This window comes from Drosophila sulfurigaster, chromosome 3 (assembly GCF_023558435.1).
Source record: "Drosophila sulfurigaster albostrigata strain 15112-1811.04 chromosome 3, ASM2355843v2, whole genome shotgun sequence".
In the NCBI taxonomy this organism is placed as follows: Eukaryota; Metazoa; Arthropoda; class Insecta; order Diptera; family Drosophilidae; genus Drosophila; species Drosophila sulfurigaster.
Genome location: NC_084883.1, coordinates 15,598,352 through 15,622,497, shown reverse-complemented (window position 1 = coordinate 15,622,497; position 24,146 = coordinate 15,598,352). Strand labels below are relative to the sequence as shown.

The following is a 24,146-nucleotide window of genomic DNA, read 5'->3' as shown; positions in this document are numbered from 1 at the left end:
TTTTCTTTTTGATACGCTTTTTTTTATTAAAAAGTTTAAAAAATTAGCATACGGTCACATAGCGAACAGCTGTAAAAATTTAACATACTTCGTTTTAAATTAATTTGACTAAAATCACAAAATTTTGTCAAATATAGCGAGTGTGACAAAAAATTATTTTTATGGGCTGACATTTAGATTAATTATTAATTTCATCCATTCATAATTCGCAACCATTATGTGGGCTGTTGCACAGCCGTTGGGAATGGTGTTCATAAAACTGTACAGTTTTGTGTTGCACTTGTTCAATAAAAAAAAAATGTATTTGAATAATCACTAAGTGGTTAATAGTGGCTAGTAGCTTCTTTTAAAGAAGTTCTTTAAGAATAAAGCTAATCGAAGACAATAATATAATTGTAAATGTATGGAATCATTGATTTGTTCATTAGAACAAGTCTTAAGATATAGGGTGTCTCATAGATAAAATTACATATTTTTTTTTATTGTTTAACGTTTAGCGTTTTTTGTAAGACACCCGCACAATTTTCAATATTGATTTTTTGTATTGTTTTTTATTTTATTTTTTTAACATTTGATCGGTATTTTTAATAATTGGAATGGTTTTGCGCGTAGATTTGAAAATACTAATTATACCACTAAGTGAGATGGTATATTTTAGTATCTCTTTAAAAAAGAATCTTTTGCAACCAAGTCGCAGTCACACTTTTCAACAACATTCGACGATCAGTCGAGTTTGAACTTCAACAGGTGTTAAAACGATTTCGTTCCGAGAGAAGCGGGAATTCTGCCGCATACGAGAGATATCGGTAACGGCTTCGTTTCACTTATTTATCAGATAAAATACAAGCTATCTTGCATACTTAAGTTTTTTAAAAACGTGACAAATTAAAAATTTCATTAAAAATACCTAGCAAATATTGCGTATACAAAATATAAATATATGCACATACGCATGTGCAGTGGAAGATAAAACCTTCAGCTTAAGTTTGTGTTTGTTTTCGTTTTGTGTTTATTTTAGCGATCAAATTGAAATTTGGATTACTTCGCATCATTCGAGAGCAACGCATTTTACGCAGTCTACAAAAAACGCACGGTAAGTGTTTTGTTTAATTGTTCCAATGAAGATGCAGAGATGGGGCAAGTGCAGTTTTCTGGCTCAAACCAGACATTGAATTTGAATGGAAATTTGAGGGATGGGATTTCGTCATTTACAAGTAAACGCAAAATGAAAGAGTGTGACAGCAACAGGCTGCGCGCGGTCAGAGATCATGCAGCTAGTGTGTGTTCGCTCTACCGCACGTGCTTTCCAAGCCACTGTCGCATATACTAGATGGGCAAGTGTGTGTGTGTGTGTGTGTGAATGAATATGTATGCGTTTAGTGGCTTGTCGTCTACCTACCTGTGGCTTCATTACCTGCCCGCGGCTACCTTTGCTGTGCTATATCTAAGCCAACAGCTGCAATGTATTTGTGAGAGCGTCTGTCTGTATGTGTGTATACATACACACACACTCGCACTCCAACTCGTATATTGGGTGACATATAAAATTTTCAACTTATGTTGGCATTATCTAAACTTTTTGCTGTCGCTGGCTGGCCCAGTTCTCTCCTGCAATTTCACAGCTTTATCAGCATACAGACCAGTCCAAGCATAAACCTCGCAGACATCTGACTCTCTTACACTTATGTACATACTCTTGCATTTACGTTATACACACACACACACACACTCACAGCTTGAGGCCATCAAGGTGTATACAGTTGCTGCAGCGAACTGCAAAAACTGCTGCATTCGCATTTCGGCTCTATCTCCGATCTCCAAGACACTCGAGATATGTATGTATATAAAGAGCGCGAGGTCTGAGCAGACATCCAGAAAAACAAACAGTTATTGTCCGCGTAAAAGAAAAACGCGCTTTATTTTCACAATTTCAAAAATGCTGAACAGCAGCTGAAGACAAATCTATCGTCGACTCCACGACGAAATCATACTCTTATAATTTTAGAGTTCTACTCAATGATATACAACAAAAACGAAGAAAATGAATTTCTTTATGATTCAGATGACACATCCTTGAATTCAGACTATGAACGGTGAAAACAGATTCGTGCTTTAATGCAATATAGCAATAATGTTGACTCAGCACGATAAGTCGCGTCTTTATAGACAGCTTTTGTCTGCTTCATGTCAAAGCTGTTTTACCCGCTGCAAGGGTATTGTAAAGGTAGATAAGATTACACCTGTGAGTGCGCTAGTATTAGTACTCTGTGTATGTGTGAGTGGCTCTCTGTTGTAAGTATTTGCTCTTTCCTTTAAAACGCGACTCTCGCTTTGCTCTTTGGGCAAGGGGTTCGTAACCGATGAGCATCGAATTGACGATACTCTGCGGGTTGCGGCAGAAAGAGAGGGGGAAGCAAAACCGGTAATGCATTCGAAAAGAAGTCACCTTCATATATTTCTACTCACTTACATGCTCGCATTGTGTACGAAACTCGAGAGAGGCATTTGCCAAGACGTTTCATACATTCGTAACGCCCGACAAACCTGAACCCGATTCAATATAGACTTTAGCATTTCGCTGACATTCACCAGAAAAGCGACAAAACTGCAGCTGGCCAGCAGAATAATTAATGCATTCGTCTGACTTTCGTGCAGTTTTTCTTTTCGAAATACTTCACATTTCAGATCTTGGTTGTAATCGTACAAATTAATGCCTACTTTAATAATAGCGCTTCCTGGCAGCAAAAAGAGCGACATCGCCATCGGCATCGACATCGAAAACAAATTTGAAAATATATGTACATAAATAATTCAAAACAAGTTTTGAACAGTTTTTTTAATGCGGCATTTGTATTTATTGGAATTTCATACTCGCGGCTAGAATTTTTATCAATTTCATGGCTGAGTGAAGTATAACAAAGACCATCAATACACCACATAATCGTACATGCTCGTAAAGTAATGCCCCATCAAGAGATATGAATTTATGGACCTCAACATGAGTGTTCGTGTGTATGTAAAAGTGTGTGTGTAAGTTGTATGGACAGTTTCGAGGTGCGACATGATTACGATAGGCAGACAGAAAATAGGAGTGTTGCAATGCAATGAAAACTCACGAATACAAACTGAAATCACTGTATGCAAATTGATTCGCATACAAGTCAATTACTCGTAACCCGGACAGAAAGTCCTCGCCAAACCAGCGACAACCCAGTTTTGTAATCAAAATTATGATTGCAACTTTGTTAGCTAGTTTTAATGAGCTTACGATCATTTGAAAAGTTCATCAAGGAATGGCGAGAATGGGAGACCTTTCCATCATGGGACTGTCGCCAGGTCTTTTGGTGACATTATCTAATCTGGGCATGTTGCCATAAGCCGGCCCACAGATAAAAGACGGCGCAAACATAAACGAGTCGAGTACATACAGTAAAAATAGAGTAAACCCACTGCGACTGCGACTCCGTCTCGGACTTCGACATCGACTGCGACTGCGGCTCCGATTCCGAGTATCGTTTCGTGTGCCGAGCTAATGAGGTCAAAGCGCTCGGGTCTGGTCGAGACTGCGACTGCGACTGCGGCTCCAACACGAGACCTCTGGTCCACACGATTACAGCGGTAATTGACTAGATGCCTATGCTGTACTTGTGTCAACAGCTCTGCGCGTTGAGAGTTGTTAACAACAAACATTATGGCAGGCCAAGACGAAGTCCAACTCGAGACAAAGTGAAGCTTGTTGAACTCCACATTTAGGGAGGAGGAGGAACAGGAGGAGGAGGAGGTGGGTAAATTATGAACACTGTGCTTAAACTTTATGAGCAGCTTAACGAATTCGTCAAAGTGCCAGACAAACATTTGGCAAAACTAAATGTTGTTCAACGAGCTGCCAGCAATAACAACAACAACAACAACAATAGCAACAGCAACAGCAATAACAACAGCAATTACAATAACTACATATAGTACTATGTGTATACAACAGCAACTGGCGCACTTTGTGTGTAGGCAAACTTGGTTAGTTGCTAGTTGTTTTCGCATTCACAAAACAGCAACAGCAACTTTAAGTGTCGGCACATGCGGCGTATGCGTAATGACAAGGCGTACACATACCCTGCACAGCCTGGCACCAATCACTAGGTAGCATCTCCCCAGTTGTGATTAAGTTAATGTACTCGAGAGAGAGAGTTAAGCTTCTTACGAAAACAGATCACGCCTATTAAGCGTTGATTGAGAATTTAAAATATCTTGCAACTGGGTTTCATGAATGGGAATGATCTTAAGCATTTTGGTTGATAATAAAAAACTGAGAAATGCATAATTCAGCAACTTGTACAGGGTGTTCATAAAGTTGAGCAGCTTCGTTCGCAGCGCACTCATTTGTTTATTGTCGCTATTGCCTAGTTAGCGAATCGGCGCATGACTGTCATGCCAAAATAGCGATTCTTAAAATAACTAAGTACGTACATACATATTCTGAGTGATTTTGAAGTGTTTCTTCTGGCAAATGATGTCATATTCAAAATTTACTCGCACTCGTTTTGTAAGCTTCTCCAAACAGGAGCAGCGCAGAGAGTTTAAAAGCGCGTTTCGAGTGAGTTAAAGTCGAATGCACTTTTCCTCAATGCTTGCGTATTGCTTTTGTTTATTTTTGGTCTATGTCGTATACGTAATTTTTTCGATTTACGTTTGTTTAATGAGCCGTGAAATTTCATAGCCGCAATACGCAACTACGTATGTTGCTGTGACATTTACCTTAACCCTGGGCTTATTCAATCAAGCTTGACTGTGCGAACGACCAACAGAGCGACGAATAAACAGACATACGGACAGACAGACAGACTGAGCGTGATCATTAATCACTTTCTGCAACAGACGAGTTCTTAGAGCCGCCAAACGATGTCAGATGGCCGACACTTGGGACTTGGCGCTAAATTGAAACACCATTCTCCAGCTCGTTGGCTTCAATCTGATCAAGGCAAGTGACAAACAAGAATTCATATTGCATGCCCCAAGCATGACGTAGCTCTCCAAGTGTGTGAGTGTCTGTGTGGCAAGGTATTCCATTTGCCATGCCCATAAGCGAGTGAGTGCAGCACAAATTGAATTTCAATTGCAACGACTTCTCAACTTTCACTGGGCAAATAGCTTAGGTTTAGCCTAAGCCATAAATTCCGGAAACTACTTGATAGTGAGTTGAATACAATCGAGAGCTTCAAGGGCTTCTAACAGTGAATACTTGGCTTGGTTTTGATAACCTATTCACGAATCATTATGAATACACTTTGAAGGTGTTACAATTTTCTTTCTAACTGTTCTAATTGTATCGAGCTGAAATGTGGGAGGTCTAGCGAACTTTTTCAGAGCAACTGTGTTAAAGCTTTCTCAGCAAAGATCATGACAAATGGTCGAACGAATAGTAGATTTCGATTTAGTTTCGTGGCTGGCCCCACATGCAATCATAAATAACGTATTAAGCCAATGACAAGCTCTTGGCTGAAATGCTCTTATGACCATAACAGAGGCGGCAGTCAATCGGCTTGGCTCTGATTTCGATGTGTGTGTGTGTGGAAGGCTAATGAAATGAAGTGAATTTGATTTGCGTCAGACGCGCAGAGTTGCCTCCAGCAACAGCCAGACAGCAACAGCAACAGCAACAGCATCAGCATCAGCTCCGACTTTGGGCCAACAAATGACTCAGAGTGGGAGGAGTGAGTTACGTTACTATATGTTATGTTATGTGCACCGCTACGCGTCTGTCCGTCTGTCGATTTGTCCAATTTGGGAACCGGCAACAGCTACGTGCGGCTTTGCTTGGTGCCAGGAATGTGGACGTGGCCAACAGCAGTCGACTGTGTTTGGGCCTGGTTCTGACGGCGTTGCCGTTGAATGTGGCTCTCAGACTGTGGCACGCCTGCGCTGGCAGCTCAAAAAGACAGACATTTGAGATTCCATTTCTGCAGTTAATTAATTCAGAGATCGTCGAATTGCAATCGCGCGGCATTCAACTTCACACAGCATGCCAATGCAAATATGGCAACGAAAACCAAAATCCAAAGCGACAATCGAAGGGCAGGGTCCACGCCTCATTGCAGCAAAAGAGAAATGTAAATGCAAATGTAAATGTTAAACAAAAGACTTCGACTTGCTTGATAATAACAGCAATTTGACAGGGAAATAATATTATAAATACAATAAATACTATACAAAGACGTCAATAAATTTGCGAGTGCAACGTGTGAGCATTAGCACGTTGACAGTTTCATGAACTCCACCTAAAGCCCCCGGGCCGTGCAATCTGCAATCTTAAGGGAGACCTACGTGCTGACAGGCCACTCAAAGTGTTGAATGAATGATATACCTTTCAGAAGTGGCAATAATAAGCCCGCCGACGAAGTCGTGGTCGAAGCAAAGGCAGCGAGCGTTGCCTGTGCAAACTGTTTCAAACTGGAATTCAGGTGCAAAGCTCAGCTGGAAAATCTCGCACTTTGTTGTGGAAAAGTTTCGAACAAGTAATGACAACTGTTTTGAATATGCATGGCTATAGCTCAACTCCTAGTCAATATATCATCTGTTACTACTGTCGTTGGGGAGTGGCAAGACACTTCTTCAAGTGCACACTAATGAAGCCGGTTTTAGCCAGCACTTAATTTATGCCTTGTTTCCTGGAAAGAATCAATGTCTATATACACTTATGCATATATGCATATGGCTATAATTAAAACAAAGCCCAATCAATTCGACTTGCTTTATATGGCGATCGCAATTCGATTCGATATCGAAGGAAGCGCCCATAAATTCTGCTTTTATCGCTCCCAAAATTGACGAAATCACTTAAAGATACCTTTAATAAGTACTACCAAAAATAATTAAGTATCGAACCTGAACTGACCACTAAGTACTAAATGTGGAAGGTGAAGGAGAAAGAAAAACCTGTTGGCTCCTTTCACGACGGTCCGATAACAGAGTCAACTTTATCAGCAGAATTCACTGGGCAATCAAAGTTGTAAGCTCGATTAATCACAAGTGATGTGGTGTCGTCAACCATCATCAGCCATCTATGTCGACTCCACTCTGCTAGGGATCATTCAACGATAAGCAAAGCCCCCCCTACATTTTGTTGACAGCTGCCAGACTCAGTCTTATAAACAAATGCTGAAGTGTCAGCAAAAAACAATGGCGAATCCAGATACAAACAAAGACCTTATATTCGCGTAGAACCTACAATTTCATCAGCTAGGTGAAAACGCAATAAATTCCAATGCATATTATTTATTTCGCAATTCTGAAAATATTTCAGAAATAAATAAAAACACGAGTATGACGTGAGTTGTAGCTATTCAAATCGATTTGAATAATTCATTGCACTCATTTAATGCACACTTTTAAACTACAATTGCAATAAAAGAATTTCCCTGCTTTTGTTTTTCAAATAAACACAAAATTCTCTATTCTCTGGGCTGCGTACTTTTGGAATAGATTTATTATAGTATTTTGATTACCAACTTGTGTGCTACACAATTATTAAATCATTTTATTCATTAGCTCTGCTTAGCACATTCACATCTTTGCACAAGGCTCGAATGTTGTTTCACAGAAAACCCATTTCGATATAGACTCTTTTTTATGGCACTTTTTTTTTAAATTCAGCACATGACTGCTAACCATCAACATGATTATCGTGATTATCAACGTCATGATGAGCACACAAATACAAATACAAATACGACTACGAGAATGTCTCCATAGTTTTGTGTGGCCAAAAAGCAAATAAGCTTGGCTTGAACAATGACTGATATGCCTTTTTTAGGTAGTTTCTTCATCGTTGCAAAGTAAATTGAAATTGTTTTTACCAAGAATTTCAAAACTCAAGAATATCATCTGTCTGGGGCTTGGCTTCAGCTTTGAGCTTCGGGCTCTGTAACTTTGTCGTTGTTGTTGTTGTTTTCGCTTTAGCAACTTGGGCAGCTGGTCGAGAGTTGACTTCGGCTTCAGCTTCGACTTTGGCTACTGCGGCGGTCACTGTTGACGCTTCGAAGTCGCAATTTCCAGCCAAAAACCAGTCTGGCCATCTCTTTAAGCCGCTTTCTTGTTGTTGTTCAAGTCTCACAGCAGTTTCCCCCTTTTTTCGTTGTGTGTTTGCCAGTCTCTCTCCCTCTCTCTTTATTTTTTTCGCTCTCTGTCTTTTGTGTGTGGTCAAATGTCGGCATTTTTTATGTGCACGCCTTGAGCAATTTTTCCATTGTACACCACAAAAAAAAATACGAAGTCTGTTGCAGTCTTACGCTCCTGCAACTAAAACGTTAACGTTGCAGAAATTATGACTTAAAGTCGAACTAACATATGTATAATGTATGTATAGTGTAGTACACAATGTCATTTGTGGCAGATGTGCAGTTGGCTTTGCATTTGCAACTTGACTTACATATGTTTTGGTGGCAATGAGAGCGACGAGCGGCTTAGTATCCGATTATAAAATATATCACGCTGTCTGGGGCTGCTAATGAACTGTCAATAAACGAGATTAAGTCGTGATCAAGGTGCGGTGAAAACCTGAACTCAACTCGACAGATATCTAAACGCGTAGAAGCTGCTGTGCTGTTGTTTGTTCACTCTCGCTCTCCTTCTCTCATTTGATATTCGCTCGATTGCATCCCTGAGATACTTTAGTATCTTGCAGTTGTGCGGAAACACTTCCGTTGCAGTTTTTCAATCATCGCCCAAAAGGAACACGGGTGGCCAAATGGTTTATCTACCTGCTTTTGATTCGATTCAACAGAAAGCGACAACATGCTGAAAGGTGACTCGTTTCTCATTTCACTTCCTGTTTTAAATCGAATACTTACGTCGACCTGGCTATTTTTAACGACACAGCTCAATCGAGACACAACAGCACCCACACACATGTCTTTTGAGGGTTTTTTTTTTCGCTTGAACTTGACGAGTTCAGCAGTGAAATCTTAAGCCGGCGTCAAGGCGAAACTACCTGAAGCAGCCATGGTCTATCCTGAGTTCAGTAATTTGCGACCTTGTGACGCATACTTAGATAACTGTTTGTCGCTGCCATTAGAGCATCGATCATAGTATTGTTTGGATAACATCGCCGCACCCAATTTCCAATATTCAACTTGTCAACTGCGACTGCGCCCAAAAATTGATCACTGATAACTTTCATGGGGCAGTCACTAACCAGCTGCTCTTCTCGGCTGCTGCTCCACATGCAGCGCCAGATGACATTTTGTTATTGTCTGTTGTTGTTTGTAACTTGAAACTCGTGTCGATCGTTGGGGAATGGGGAATGGGGAAAGGGAATGCTATACCCAACTGCGGGTTGGCTGCCACAGCCACATGGGAAATGTCGATCGGTCAATGCGGTCTGTTGACAAAACCCAAACTGACGCCCAGACCAAAGCAAACCAGACCAGACCAGACCGAGTATCATTTTTGTGTGATCAAATAAATAACTAATTTCAAACTCATCGCAATACCACGAACAAATCGCAGTTTTGTTTTTTTCCTTTCTCGACACGCGATACAACATGATATTTTTTTTTTAACTGTAATTCATGGGGAGCTATAAATCATTACAGCATGAAAGAAGTTCTTTTATAGTACCATAAAGTATTATATGTTAGATATCAAATGAAATATTAATCATTTTATGGCAATGACATATTTCAATGCAAGATATTGTTATTTAGCTCATCGCTGCATTTCCAATAATCGATCCAAGAACCGGTTACGAGTCCTTCTTGAACCGGTTTAGCACTGCTTACGAAACCAGACTGCAGAATATATTCAATACGAAGCGACTGGTTTTTGGAAATAATAAACCAACCGACAGAAAGAAATACACTTCAAACATCTTATGAATATGCTTACACATACATACATACATATATTTACATAAGACGCACTAAAATTATCAATTAATTGTGATTAAAATAAATTTACATAATACCAAGAATTGTATTGTTGCGGAAGTGTTGTTACTACATCATGTCGAGGTGATCTCGATAAATGCCAAATGAAAGTTGAAAAAGTGTCGGGCGTTATTGTTATGAACTCGTTAAGCTGTCGGAGATCTGGAAAGTGTTTGTCTCTGTCAACATTGATTGGAATGTTTGTGAGCGTAACGAAACGAAACACTGAAATCCACTTGGTTCTATTTATTCATATCATCTAAGCATATACACACACACACACACACACACAGACACAGTTGGAAGAGTAAACAAAAACAGAACATTCTGAGAGACAGTTAATCAAATTGGTCGCTGAGACATTGACCGTAACAGCGAAGTTGAAATTTTTATTGTAGTTGTAGTTGTCTGTAGTCGGTAAAGTTGAGAGATGCAGCAGCGTGTGCCAATAATAAATGGGAGGAATATAACAAAAAACAACAAGACAATAAAAAATGAAGAGATACTCGGTGTACATATGATGAATTGGTTGACTCATGATTTCCGACTCGCAAACTGATTTGCATACACGTACAAGTATGGCCAGTGGCGGTACCGGTTTTATTTTCTAAACTTGAACACATCCACTTCGTAGCACTGCAATGGCAACACACAACAATAACAACAGCAATCGCTACAGCCAATAGCAATGGCAATAGCAATAGCAAATGGAATTAATTATGGTATCGTGTCGATGTCGTCGACGACGGCGCCTCTGATCGACCAGCCTCAGCTTCAGCTTTAGCAGCGGCTGCTCCTCCATTGAAACTTGGCGACAATGCGACGAAGCTGTTGTTGCCCCGTTGCCAACTAAAGCCAACTCCGAATGGAGTTCGTGACTCGACGAAATGCTGGCAATAAGCGTGGCTAAGACCTAAAAACCTAAACACGTTTGAATGCCGGTCCAAAGCGCACTTTTCCCTCTGCGTCTGAATCTCTGACTGCACATAAATATATTTCCCTTTCTCCCTCTCTGTCGTTCACTCGGGCGTTGCAAACATTCAAGTTGACACCCACGCAATTTGTGGCAGACAAACTGGGCAAGACAAAAATGCAAAGCGATTTCATGGATACAACGATAAGTATCTGCAGCTACGACTGTATCTATCCACCTCTAATTAAACGAGTTCGATCGTTGCGAGTGTGTGTTTGTGCCATGCAATACATGCATGTGTGCATTATCACCCGATATGGTCATACATTATATAGATAAATGCCACATTTTCACTCATGGCGCCGCAATCAATCTAACTGCGCATTTCCATTTTGCGCACACACACGTTTGCCCCACTGAACAACAAACGAAATACAGAATACAACAATTACTATATTGAACTGAAAAGCGCTTTGTTTACTACACTGAATTATTCTCAAAATTTTCTCTTTTGTTTCATTTCACAAAAAAACCAAACACTCTATTGGGGAATTGTATTCGAATTTCAGGCAAAGAGAGCGTCTGGCATTTTACTACTATTCTACGTCATTTGCAAATATAATATAATATTTATGCATATTTATTCATTTGTTTATGGTTATGGTCTACGTGCTGGGCGCCCTTTTGTCAAAGGAGCTTCTTTGGAAAACACGCACACAAACCATTTGTGCAACTGCACTGAAAAGTGACGTTAATAGCGTTTGAAATGTGAGGAGCTGAATTGGAAACGTTGTCGAGTGCTTCGTACTTCGTATCAGTTAATGTAGATTAATGGCAAAAGCAGGAAACACAAATAGTCTCCAACCTCGCGACTGTTTGCCAAACAAAACAATCGATTTGAGTGCGAGAATTCCCTAAGCAACTCTCTTTCGAACTGGTTTTTTGCGACTTATTAATATGCGGTGGCATTTAGGATTCGTAATTGATAATTAATTTCAGGAATCCAATTCACTAATATTAAGCAAACAAAACTGGTTATTGTGGCAGCTACGATAGCAGAAATGAGATGTAAGAAAATTAGAGGCATAATTTGTTTTTGCTTTATTGCCTCTACCCATAAGGTAGAAGGGTATTATAACTTTGTGCCTCCAGGCAGAAGGAGGCATCTCCGACCCTATAAAATGTATATAATCATATATTTTTTAGAAAGCACTTGTTTTGCTTGCAAATTTTAGTTTGTTTCAAATTTTTGTCCATATCCGCCCTCGAAAATCGATGTTGAATTGTATAACAAGCGTAATTTTTAAGCTAGAGTCGCGAATTTGATTGCGTTCAGATAAAATTTGTGAAGTTATTATATAAGTAAATATTTTTGTATGGGCAAAGACGCAATCTTGTATATTTTGTCATATCAATATACCAAATGTAATCTTTAGTATATTTTTGTAATATTTTTGCAGAATATTTATTATGTATATTTTTATTTTTGCACTATCTTTAAAATGGGTAGCGAGTATCTTACAGTCGAGCACACTCAACTGTAGCTTTCTCACTTGTTTTACAACTATTTTGAATAAGCAGCTAAATTTATAAAAGTCAGCTGATAACAATTACAGAAGTAGTATTAATAATAAACATTTATTGGTTGTACACATGTGTAGTATTAAAAATATGCTTATATGTACAATACTTATAAATTCTTAATAAAAATGTCAGATTTAATTAGAATATAAATATTTTGTATAGTTTCCTAATAATATTTAATGACTTAATTAGAAAAATAATCATCAGATTTTAACAAAATATTTAATAATAATTTAATTAGCAAAATGCTTATCAGATTGAAATAAACAATAAAAAATTCTCTATAAAACTTTGAGCCAAAAAAACGTGTTGCAATCGCGTTTTTTGTGTGATTCTTTATAACCACAATCGGAATAACAGGTGTTCAATAGAGTCGTTGCACTGTTTGGAAAACCCATTTTTCAACCTGGTGCAATTTGTGGGTTTTCTCATTTCTTTGCATTCGTTATACTACTTTAAGCACTTGAACTTGCCTTCGTTATACTTTAAGCACTTGACTTGTATTAGCATTTGCCTCCGATAAATTACTCAGTGCAAGTGGGGGAAGTACCTCAAGTGCCTCGTTTACCTGTTGAATATACTTAGTATTCAATAAAGTTTTCACAACATTACCAAAAAAACTGAAAGCAATTGTTTGTCAACTTCTGAGTAACACATTCGAAATATACGAAGAATCATAACTTGTTTGTTTTTTATTTTGTATTTTTTTTATCAACAAAAACACAAATCGTAATTGTCGATAAGCAAATAAATGAAGAGAGCCAAAAAAAAACTTGAACACTGAGCGAAAATCCCCACGGGTCTCTAACAGTGTTGAATTAAATGTGCCAATGAGATTAGCAAGCGCATTTGAGTCCAATGATGTCAACTCTTTCGCATCGCTTCAGGAGGCGCTAATTAGGCGCATCAACAGAGAGAGAGAAAGAGAGACAGAGAAAGAGAGAGGCAAACAAAGAGTGCGAGAGAGAAGTTGAGCATTTGTATATATATTACTATATCGATAACTATATATTTGTAGGGTTACCTGTGATGCACAGACAGTAGACTGACTACGGTTGTCCATTAGGCAAGTGTCTGAAATTTGAAGTGACATTTTCAACCAGATCCGGTTGACATTATCGCCCACTGCAGTTCCAACTGGGTATGCAAGAGTCGTGTTCGTTATGGCTGATTAAATAAGCGTTTTCTCGTTCGTTATACGTTTTACGTTATTTTCCCTTATCTCTGCACTCTGTGTGTGTGTGTGTGCGAGATAAGATAAACTTTCAAAATGCCAGAAGTTGTTGTATTCTTGGTATCAGAATGAATAGTTTCATAAGTATTCTATTCAACCGGAAAGTCGCACTGTTTTCTCATATATTTTCGGAATTTAACGAAAAAAAACAAAAACATTACTTAGAATTGCATCTTAACTTATTTCGTTTTAGTATACGATCGATAAGAATGGGTCGCCAGCCAAGACTGGTGTTGCTGCTGGTCATCTCACTGGTGGGTCTCCATCTGAGCCACTCCAGTGCTCTGCAGCCAGCTCCTGCAGCCAAAGCCAAACTACTCAACGATGACGTTGCCAGCACTGAATTGGACTCCAATGAGTTGCTTGACACTGAGACAAACAAAACTGTGAGCACAACGCCAGCTCCAAAGCCAAAGGCAAAGCATCCAGTCAGTGATGAGACACTGGAGGATCTGATCGAGGCAGCCAAGCACAATCTGGCCTTGGCTGAGGATCCCCGTTTCAACAAAATGCTGCCCGATCGTGTGAGTTCAGAGAATGCCACAAGCATCAAGAATAATACTGAGGAGAACTACGAGTACGATGATGACTATGACTATGAGATGGAGAACTATGATAGCTCCGAGGAAGATGAATCGGATAATGTGGTCAAGGAGACGAGCACCACAACACGCACCAAGAAGACCAAGGTTGTCAAGACCACAACGCCCAAGCTGCATCCCATTGAGGAAAGCACAACAGCCAAGCCAAAGGTAGGTGTTGCTCTTGGTGACTTCGAAAATCCCAGATAACTTTACTATAATGCATTTCAGGCCAAGATCAGCAAGGATGTCGATGGTGACACCAAGGAGAATGACATTGACTCCAGTTACGACGAGTACATCGACGAAGACGACGATGATGATGACGACGACGCAGATGAGTAAGTTATCCAAGCAGTTATCTCGTTACCTGTCTTTCTATTGTACCGTTGTATCCGATTCATTGCAAACAAATCTCTCGAGGCTTTGAGGCTGCTGATAAGCGCTGGCCATGAGGTCTGTTTTCTATTGTTGGCAGGCAGAGTTTAGATAACTAAAAGCAAGATAAGTTTTTGCATTTATCATTTGCAATATAAATGAATCATCCATCGAACTGTGGAAAACAAGTCAATTGTCATAATGAATTCACTAAATTTCGCGCCGACAGATTCAATTATTTCGTTATAATGTAGGCACATCAATTTGTCCGTTAAATACTATCTGCATTAAATTTAGCGTTGTTAGCAAACAATGAAATTAGTTATGAAGTTACTTTCCTATTCATATTTTCTATTTCGATAGATTCAGATTTATGCATTTTAAATGTATTCATTAATTTTATACATTATTCAACAATTTTGTAAAACACGCAACCAAATTACTTAAAATTCTTATTTGTATGAATTCATTTGTTAACTTTCAACTTTGCCTTTGCAGCTCCGATGATGACGACGAGTCCGACAAAATTCAGGATGAGGAGCAGGTCGTGTTCAGCGAGAATGTGCCATGCCCTAGATACTGCACCTGCTCTCGCAACATCAACAGCTACCTGGTGGCAACTTGCTCCCGACTGGATTTGGGCACACAGAAGTTCGGCTCGGATATCACCGATTTGGTGGTGACAAATGTCGGTCCAAAGTATCCTATTCCACTGGGTCCTAAGTTCTTCCAGCAGCTGGGACTGAAGTTTGTGGCCTCGATTAAGATTGCCAACTGCACGGTTCAGTACATGCATGCCGATGCCTTCCTTGGTCTGGACGACCTGTATGCTGTTAATATGACCGATGTTGGACTCGCTGTCTTCAATCCCGATACCTTTGCTCACAACAAGAAGCTGCGCATGCTCACCATCTCCGGCAACGATCTGAGCGCCGTTTCTAGCCTCCATTATCTGCTCAAAGTAAGTAGTATATTGAACATACATAGCTAAGATTTCATTACTTATATCTTAATTGTTTTCCTAGTCTTCCACCATTGAGGAATTGGATTTGTCGCGCAATAACCTGATGGAACTGAATCCCACCGCCTTCTCCAAACTGTCCAACATTGTGTACATTAATCTGTCGCAGAACAACTTGCAAAAGATCCCCGAGAAGCTCTTCGAATCGGTTGACACCATCGAGGAATTGGATCTGTCTTACAATTCGCTGAAGGAACTGCCAGCCAACCTCTTCAATGGCACCAGCATGTCGATTCTGCACCTTAAGTACAACACATTCACTGGCGATCTGCACTTTGGCATCAAAGAACTGCAACAGGTGGATTTGAGCTTTAATTCCATTGTCCATGTGCGTCACAGTATGTTCGACAAGATGCCCGGCTTGACCAATCTAAATCTTAAGGGCAACGGCATCACCAAAATTCAGCCTGACTCCTTCCTTACGCTGAAGAGCCTGCGTCACATTGATCTGTCGATGAACGAACTGGATCAAGTCTCCAGCATGCTGTTCTTCAAGAACTCTGAGCTCGATGTCATCCGCCTCAATGATAATCCTCGTTTGAGCCAACTGCCAACCGATGGCTTCCTTAGCTACAATGGCTTCTTCACCGTCTACTATTTGGATCTGTCCAATTGCGCTGTTGGCGCCTTGGGACACAAGACCTTCTCCACAATGCCACATCTGACTACGCTTAAGTTGGCCTGGAACAACATTAACAATCTGCCACATGATACATTTGCCAGTCTGACCAAGCTGATTGACTTGGATTTGAGCAACAATTTGATTGTGAAATTGGACGAACTTGTCTTCAAGGAGAACAGCGAACTGACCAAGCTCAATTTGGCTGGCAATCCCATCACCAGTCTTTCCATGGGACTCTTCTTGCCGCTGCAACAGCTGCGTTATCTGGATGTCAACGATTGCGAGCTGACCTCGTTGTCCATGTTCCGTGATACGGGATTGACCAAGGATCTTAAGATCTTCGAGACACTGCGTGGCGTGAATGCTTCTGGCAATTTGATTAAATACGTTGCTGCCGAGGACATCAAGACCTTCAAGAACCTGCGTTCTCTGGATCTTACCCAAAATCCGCTGTACTGCAACGATGATTTCCAGAACTTCATTAGCTACGTGTCGCTGCACAAAGTGATGTCGAAGAAGGCGCCAGTATTATCCAATCTGGATGATGTCTCGCTGATCAACATTCAGTACCAGATGGGCTGGACTCAGTTGGCACAGGAGGTGTGCAAGCACAATGGCACCATTAGCGATAAGGAGTTTGATCTCGAGAAACGCATTGCAGAAACCGAGCGCAAGCTGAAGGATGATGAGGATAAACTGTTGAGCGTGCTGGACAAGAGTGTGCTAGATAAGAATAAGCTGAGCAATATGCAGAAGATCATGAAGGGATCTCTGAGCACGGAGAACAAGAAGGACAACGATTCCGAGCTCTTCGAGAGTGGTGAGGAGGACTTGAACAATGGTGGCGAGGATAAGGAGCAAGATACTGACAATGACAGCGAGTACGAGGAAGACAGCGAGTATGAAGATGATAGCGACAGTGATGAAGATGACGATACCAAGAAGAGCGACAAAAAGAAGAAGAGTGATGCCGCCTTCCAGAAGTACATGGAATCCGTTCTGAAGCCCAAGGTCTATGATGGCATTAAGGTTGAGGAAATCGATTTGTCCAAGGAAACTAAGGACAAGTTCTTGCTAGGTTCGTGTTTGTAGTTGTTTAATAGTTCCTCATTGCGTTATCTCTAATTTGTATACTTTTATCTTGCAGATAAACTTGGATCTGATAGCGAAGAGAACAGCGACGAGGAGGATGAGGAGGAGGAGATCTTCATTCAGCGTGGTCATGTCTACAATATGAGCTACAAATACATTGCGCCCACAATCATTGTCGTCTGCTGCTTGCTAATGATTCTGTTCGGTCTCTTCAAGATCGCTGCGATGGTTCTGCACAAGCGGGGCGAGCGTTATCGCATGGCCATTCTGGCATCGAAGAACTCCTTTGTGTACCAGAAGCTCTCCGAGGACATTGTTAAGCCGGCGGTTAGCAAGGAACCAAAACAACCAAAGGTGCACAAATATGCGCCAATCAATCAGGTCTAAGTCCATACCGTACCGCACAGTAAGAAAGAGAGAGCAGCTCCGAGAAGGACTTCGTCGAGTGCGGGAGTGTGTTGCGCTGTTTTTTTAATTTATAAGTTAATTCATAGTTAAAACACCATTTTGCAAAAACAAAAACAACAGATCAAGAAATACAAAAGATAAAACCGTACAATAAGAAACGAATGAAACGATAAATAACCCGTTGGCAAAGAGCAGAGCTAGAAGCGGAGCGAAGAGCAAGATCAAGAGTCATCTCTTGGCGTAATGCGCGAAAAAGTATTAGCAAAAACTGAAGAAAATACTGAGGAATGCCCCAAACCCCCTCCCTCCACCAGGCCCCAAAAACATATATATAAAGAAGAGAAAACAAAAGGAAAACTATCTATATAGCACATAGTTATTGTTGTACTTAAACCGGTTGCAGCGACTGCACCGATGGCACTACGCAGAGGCAGAGATCACGAGCGAACAGTTTAGCAACCGTTTCGGGAGCAACGGACTTTTAAACTGATTGAGTCGCCGTATTCTTAACATCTTCTACGTCAGAACGTATTGACATAAAGGCCTACTACTTTATATTGTATTTTTTCAAGGCGCAGATCAATAGATTTGTGTCTTACAACTTTTCATTTTGAAAGCGGACGATTTGAGGATTTAAGTGCCATTTTGCCGAAATTAATAATATCGAGATATACTAATTTTTTATGAAAGAATATTTACCACTGGCAATCAGTCATATTGAAACGGTTGGGCAAAGTGTGGATGTGTGTAACTGTAACTGTAACTCTATCTTTAACTGTAACTGTCGATCTGAACCTGTCAGACCCCTTAAAAATATCGCTTTTTGATTTCTATTCTGGGCAAAGAATGATATGATGATGACGCAAAGCATATTAATAAACTACGTTAAGTCTTTTTATATTATCCCTTCAATCAAATCAAGTAAATGTTGGACTTTGAACACACATTTTCCGAAATCAATAAATTATTTTAACCAAATTGAACATAATCTTTATATGGTATAGTATCTATAATATATATACAACAAATACATATTCCATATGTGTTAAATACAAAAATATATACTTATTTATGAATTGGCCTTCGGTATATTGGGTACACATCGATATAATACTTACATTTTCTATCTTTTATAAAACAAATAAACTGTCTTTGAAATTTAATAGTAAAATGGATCACTTCACAAGATATTCAAATGAAGTCTTGGTTTATTTACATTCACATTAACATTACATTTTGAAATATATGTATGTGTCGATTAACACTAATTATTTGACACTTCAGTTTTGTGCTCGCTGTGGAACTGGTTCCAGCTGAACATTAACTAATCCCTGAAATGAATCAATGCAGCCAACTTCACTAAATAGACCCGTTAGTTTGCATTTGCTCCCCAGTGAAAAAAGAACTTAAGAAGCGAGAAAGAAAAAAGAGGGTAAGTGTTTAATAAACTTGCATTGAATTCTCAAAGAGTTTGGCCAAATCTTCATGCGATTGTTCTCGTGGTGCCATCTTCGTAATGCGTTCTTGGGGTAGCGTTCCCTCAACCAGTGCTGGAATATCGCCACTGCCAAAGCCCAGCTCCTGGAGGCCATTTTCAATGCCCGCACGCTGCATATAACCTCGCATTGTGTCCGCCAAAAGACGTCCGGCATCAGCGGCTTTAACGCCTGAGGTGTCAGCACCCAAAAGCTGAGCAGCTTCGAGGTGACGCTCTGGGCATGCAGCAGCTGTAAACTCAAATACAGCCGGAGCACTTATTACCACAGAGAGACCATGTGGAATAAGAGCATGGCTGTCAGAGTAGCCCTTGGGCTTGTAGTTTCGCACATGCCCCGAGATGGGATACGAGAGACCATGGCAGAGATGCACACCTGCATTGCCAAAGCCCACACCCGCCATGGTGGATGCCAGATGCATGCTAGAGCGTGCTGCAAGATTGTCGGGCTGATAAATGGCGTCGATGAAATTGCTGCGTATGGTGTCGAGGGCAAAACGTGCCCAGACATCGGAAATGGGATTTCTGCCCTGGTACGTGGGGCGTAGACTGGGGTTAGAGGGAGCTGGACCACGCTCGCGATAGTCGACAGCCGTGAAGCTCTCCAGCGCATGGCAGAAGACATCAAAACCCGCAAATGCCATCACACGTTCCGGCTGCGAGAGCGTATGCAGAGGATCCACGATAGCTGCAGAATAAAGACGTGTAGAGTTGTTGACAAATGGAATCTTGATGGGGCAGCTGCTTACCTAGAGTCGGCTTCAGATGCTTGCTGGAAATGCCTGTCTTGGCATGCAGACGCTGATAGTCAAATATGGCCACTCCAGTGGTCTCCGATCCAGTGCCAGACGTGGTGGGTACTGCGATAAGTGGCTTCAGTTTAACAGAAATCTACAAAAACAGAAAAAAAGTTGACGTTAACTCTTCTGCTGTTGATTTTACTACTCGACTTACCTCCTTCGCCTTACCAATGGGAGCGTTGACATAGTCTAGCAACTCTGCAGCTGGATCGCTGCTGAACAGATTCGCTACCTTCGCAGTGTCCATGGCGGAGCCGCCGCCAATGGCGACGAAAGCATCGAACTGATTGCGACGCGCAAACTGGGCAGCATGCCAAAAACTTTGGTCCGTTGGCTCCACACGCGTCTCATCATAGACCTGATAGTTGATTCCATGGCGAGCCAACGAATCGAGGGCAACACGCACCGACGGCAGCTTGGCTACATTCTTGTCCGTCACCAGGCAAACATTTTTGGCCCCCCAGTTGGACAGATCAGCACCCAGCTCTGCACTCACACCTGGTCCAAAGCGCACTGTCGATGCCGACATCTGCGGCATGCAAATTATATATTAGATTACAGTTTATCTCGTTGATTAACTGGACTTTGGACAGCAAGAAGACTTACCTCAAAGGCATACTCTTTCAATCCCGTTTGCTTTGCGGCCGCCGCTGTGGATCCATAATTATGCGAGTGGGCGGGACACTTACATCTATATTAATTATATAACAATTATACTCGATAAACTGGTTACTTGATAATAATTGCTACTTACGAGCCACCAACAATCGTGTTGATTAAGTTTAAAACATTCTTCCGCGACATCTTCGTTCAACAGCTGTGATTGCTTTGCAGTGATAACAGCGCTAGTTGTGGGGCTGCCCACTTTCGATAGGCATCGATCATACCTGTCGCACTCAAACTGTATTTATCGATTAATGCTGAATAACCGTTTTGTTATCGCTTCTTTCAGTTTTAAATTCAAAATGTGTGATTACGTACGTGAATATTCTTTCTGCTTTGATGACACGTTCAACGATGATGACATCAGCAGCTCCCAGTGGGATTGTGGATTCGAGAATATGTGGGAGCAGATTGGCGAGGAGCTGCGACAGGAGCGAGAAAACAACATGTTCATGCAATGCTTTCAGGAGAAACTAATATTGCACAACAATTATTGCATGGACTCTCAATAATTATAATAAAATTTGTTATTGTATATATTTTCCATTTCGTTAACCGCATTTTTGAGAAATGTGTCGTTAATGATAATCATGTTTTTAGAGAACGCTCGGTTATTATTAGTTATTTAATAGATATACTCGCAATTGGACAGTATATTTGTATTTACAAATTACGCGTATTTCTTAAATGTTCCCGTTAGTCAACTATTGTATTTGTATTCATTGTATGCATTAACGTATTTGACCAACAAATTTTCGGCGTACTTCCGAAAATATTCGATGGAATTTGTACATCGCAACACTGTCATTTGCATAGTATCACGTTTATATTATTCTATTATTTATTATTTATGTAATTTCGATGTATTATTGTAACTATAAGCTATCACTGCATTTAAATCACAAAACGTTGTAAAAACATTCAAATACAATGCGATATCGAAATACCTCAAATGTAAATGCCGTAAATTGTGTCAGTTTGAAGTGTCAAGCTGTCAAGAATCTAGAGAAATGTCTCTGCCAGAAATCTCACGGTGTGTGCGCGGCACAATGTGAATAATTCGGCAAACAATTGTTCAATGTTGTTGCAGTCAATTACCTAAATGAATGTCCGCCCATTTTTATCACGAAATTTACAACTCAATTTTGCAAATCTTGTTGCTCGATCTTCGAACATAAACTAAACGATGTTGATAGGTTTTCCCATCGCTATTGACATAAACTTCTGCGCTGTGGACCATAAAAACGACGCTGAAACTGGCAGCAGTCATCAGTTAACGACTAAGTGACTCCAGCAAAGCTTCGACCAGCTATCGACTTTAATATGAAGTGGTTTAATTTGTTCCTGCTGCTCAGTGTTTTGGCCCTTGTGGGTGGCATTGGATCCATGGCAGCCGCCGAGCCGCTTCCTCAGCCGGGACCAGAGCCAAAGGGTCGTCCGAACACCACTCGTCGTCCCAGGACCGATAACATTGAAGATCGACGCTAGCAAACCCAGCAGGATGCTCCTGTCAGCTGCACCCAACAGGAGCAGACTCGCGATGCACGCACAAATGTTATCAAGGTGAAGGTGAAGTGCTTTGGATTGGAGAAAATGCAATTTGTTGAAGTTTTACTTGTGTAATATTTGAAATAAACGCACTTGAACATTATTCACAGTGTTTTGAGGAATAAATGAAGTCCAGAGTCGTTAGTTTTGATCATTGTTTTATTCGATAGTTTTACCTGTTCGTAATGCTAGAGTTAAATTGGTCTGCTTAAAAATAAACATCTCATATTATTGATACAATATATGCTTTAGGAATTGCAATGGTAGGAAGGACAATAATGCAGGATATCATTTATCGACTGGAGCTAGAGGATTATTATTTTGACTCTTGCGGTATTTGGTTTGGTTGTTGCGATTCAAGTTCGTTAATCTCAAATTGATTGGAATACATTTGCATTATTATTTCATTAAATACATATATACATATATATATATATATATATAAATATTTACTTAGCTATTTCCATATAAATTATATTTATGTTTGTTTATAGCCACATTAACAGTTTTGCACATTTCTGCACTTTATTACATTTGAATATTCGTCAGGGTTTATTTGTTTAGCTACGTTTGTTATTGGAAGTTGAAATTGGGGTTTTGGTGGTTGGAAAAGGTTTGGGTAAATGGGGTTTAGCTTACAAAATAATTTCAATTTATCTAAATTGCAGTTACAAAAGCAGTTTATTATTATTTCAAATCCAATTCAATGCAATCTGCGGAAATTAAAATTTATTGCGCACGCACACAACAATTTGTTTTTCGGTCGTGTGCATTTTGCTGTTGCTGTTTGCAATATCATCGAGTATAATTATATGTATAATTAAATCAATTGAAAACTAAATTTACAATTAAATACGTTCTTATTAGCCTAATAAAGTTGTTTTCATTTGCATTTTGCAGTTGCAGCTCTGCAGGCGGAATGCCGCCTCATGCCGAATTAATTTAATTAATGAATTGCCTTTTCTCCTATTTAATTGCATGCATTCGAGTCGAACTTAGAGCTAAGTACATACATAAATATCCATGAATATTATTATTAATTATGTTTACGTTTTCACTGTTTGTGTTGTAGTTTCAATCTGATTTCATCAAATATGCTTAGTCGTTTCTATTTGTGTTGTGTTTGTTTTTTTGTTGTATGTATTTGTATCTTGACATATGTATCCGTTGAATGCACAAGTGTTTCTCGCATCACTTTGATAAGGTGGGTCTTGTGTTGAATGTAATTGAATCCAGTTTAAATATACATATTTCTATCTTTTAAATATATATATTATATACTCCTAACTTATCACTTTTATTCTCTTTGGAATTCAAGCTCACACGAAGGGAATGAAGATACTACGACAATTCTGACATTGCTCACCTATCTAGACCTACAACAAACGCTCTGTAATCAGCTCATGCTGGCGAATCGGATGAAGCCGATATGCCACCTAGACTACATGCTCCCATGCTGCCGCTGCTTGCCACACCGATGTCGCTGATGCTCTTCACGCGTCGACTGTTCTGTTCGTAGAGCAGATGACCATCTGGCCCATTGGGATCCAGGATGCTGCCTACGGGCGGAGCACTCACACGATGTCCGGCCGGTGGTGGGCCATAGTTGACGCCTCCTGAGATGGGTGGGGGTGGTGGTGCGGTTGTGGGTGGTGGAAGGAAGTGGTGAGGCGGATGATGAAGCGATTGCATCTGGTGAGGACCTATGGTAGCGTATATTCCTCCGCCGCCCTCGCTGCTGCTGTACGATGGCGTTGGGGAGGTGGAGTTTCCGAAGGAGCTGCGATCGCCGGCCCGGTTGGGTTTTGTGTTGAACCGAAAGGCTTTTGAAAGAGAACTCTGCAAAGGACCAAAACATAATTAGAATTTGATATTTCAAATCTAATT

The 24,146-nt window shown here is 40.3% G+C and overlaps 5 protein-coding genes across 5 annotated transcripts in view; 3 read left to right on the top strand and 2 right to left on the bottom strand.

Annotated features, from left to right (window-relative positions):
- Positions 1 to 661: 661 nt before the first annotated feature.
- On the top strand, positions 662 to 18,731 carry LOC133844380 (uncharacterized). The gene is made up of 7 exons (XM_062278332.1): positions 662 to 806; positions 1,019 to 1,093; positions 13,845 to 14,403; positions 14,464 to 14,573; positions 15,109 to 15,571; positions 15,636 to 17,331; positions 17,401 to 18,731. Exons 3-7 carry the CDS (start codon positions 13,861 to 13,863, stop codon positions 17,730 to 17,732), a joined length of 3,144 nt encoding a protein of 1,047 aa, XP_062134316.1. The 5' UTR covers positions 662 to 806; positions 1,019 to 1,093; positions 13,845 to 13,860; the 3' UTR covers positions 17,733 to 18,731.
- LOC133844381 (probable hydroxyacid-oxoacid transhydrogenase, mitochondrial) lies at positions 18,332 to 20,955 on the bottom strand. Its single transcript, XM_062278333.1, has 5 exons — positions 20,803 to 20,955; positions 20,655 to 20,739; positions 20,203 to 20,577; positions 19,998 to 20,139; positions 18,332 to 19,936 (listed from the first exon to the last, which is right to left on the bottom strand). The coding sequence occupies exons 1-5, from the start codon at positions 20,850 to 20,852 to the stop codon at positions 19,194 to 19,196; spliced, it is 1,395 nt and encodes a 464-aa protein (XP_062134317.1). The 5' UTR covers positions 20,853 to 20,955; the 3' UTR covers positions 18,332 to 19,193.
- On the top strand, positions 18,995 to 21,664 carry LOC133844384 (uncharacterized). Its single transcript, XM_062278334.1, has 2 exons — positions 18,995 to 19,185; positions 21,001 to 21,664. Exon 2 carries the CDS (start codon positions 21,014 to 21,016, stop codon positions 21,221 to 21,223), a length of 210 nt encoding a protein of 69 aa, XP_062134318.1. The 5' UTR covers positions 18,995 to 19,185; positions 21,001 to 21,013; the 3' UTR covers positions 21,224 to 21,664.
- The window catches only part of LOC133844379 (kazrin), a 56,422-nt gene continuing 53,562 nt past the window's right edge, over positions 21,287 to 24,146 (bottom strand). Inside the window, 1 exon segment of the mRNA XM_062278331.1 lies at positions 21,287 to 24,098. Coding sequence (XP_062134315.1) covers positions 23,661 to 24,098 — 438 coding nt within the window. The 3' untranslated portion in view covers positions 21,287 to 23,660.
- Positions 22,035 to 22,362, top strand: LOC133844385 (uncharacterized). The gene has a single exon (XM_062278335.1). It carries the CDS (start codon positions 22,035 to 22,037, stop codon positions 22,197 to 22,199), a length of 165 nt encoding a protein of 54 aa, XP_062134319.1. The 3' UTR covers positions 22,200 to 22,362.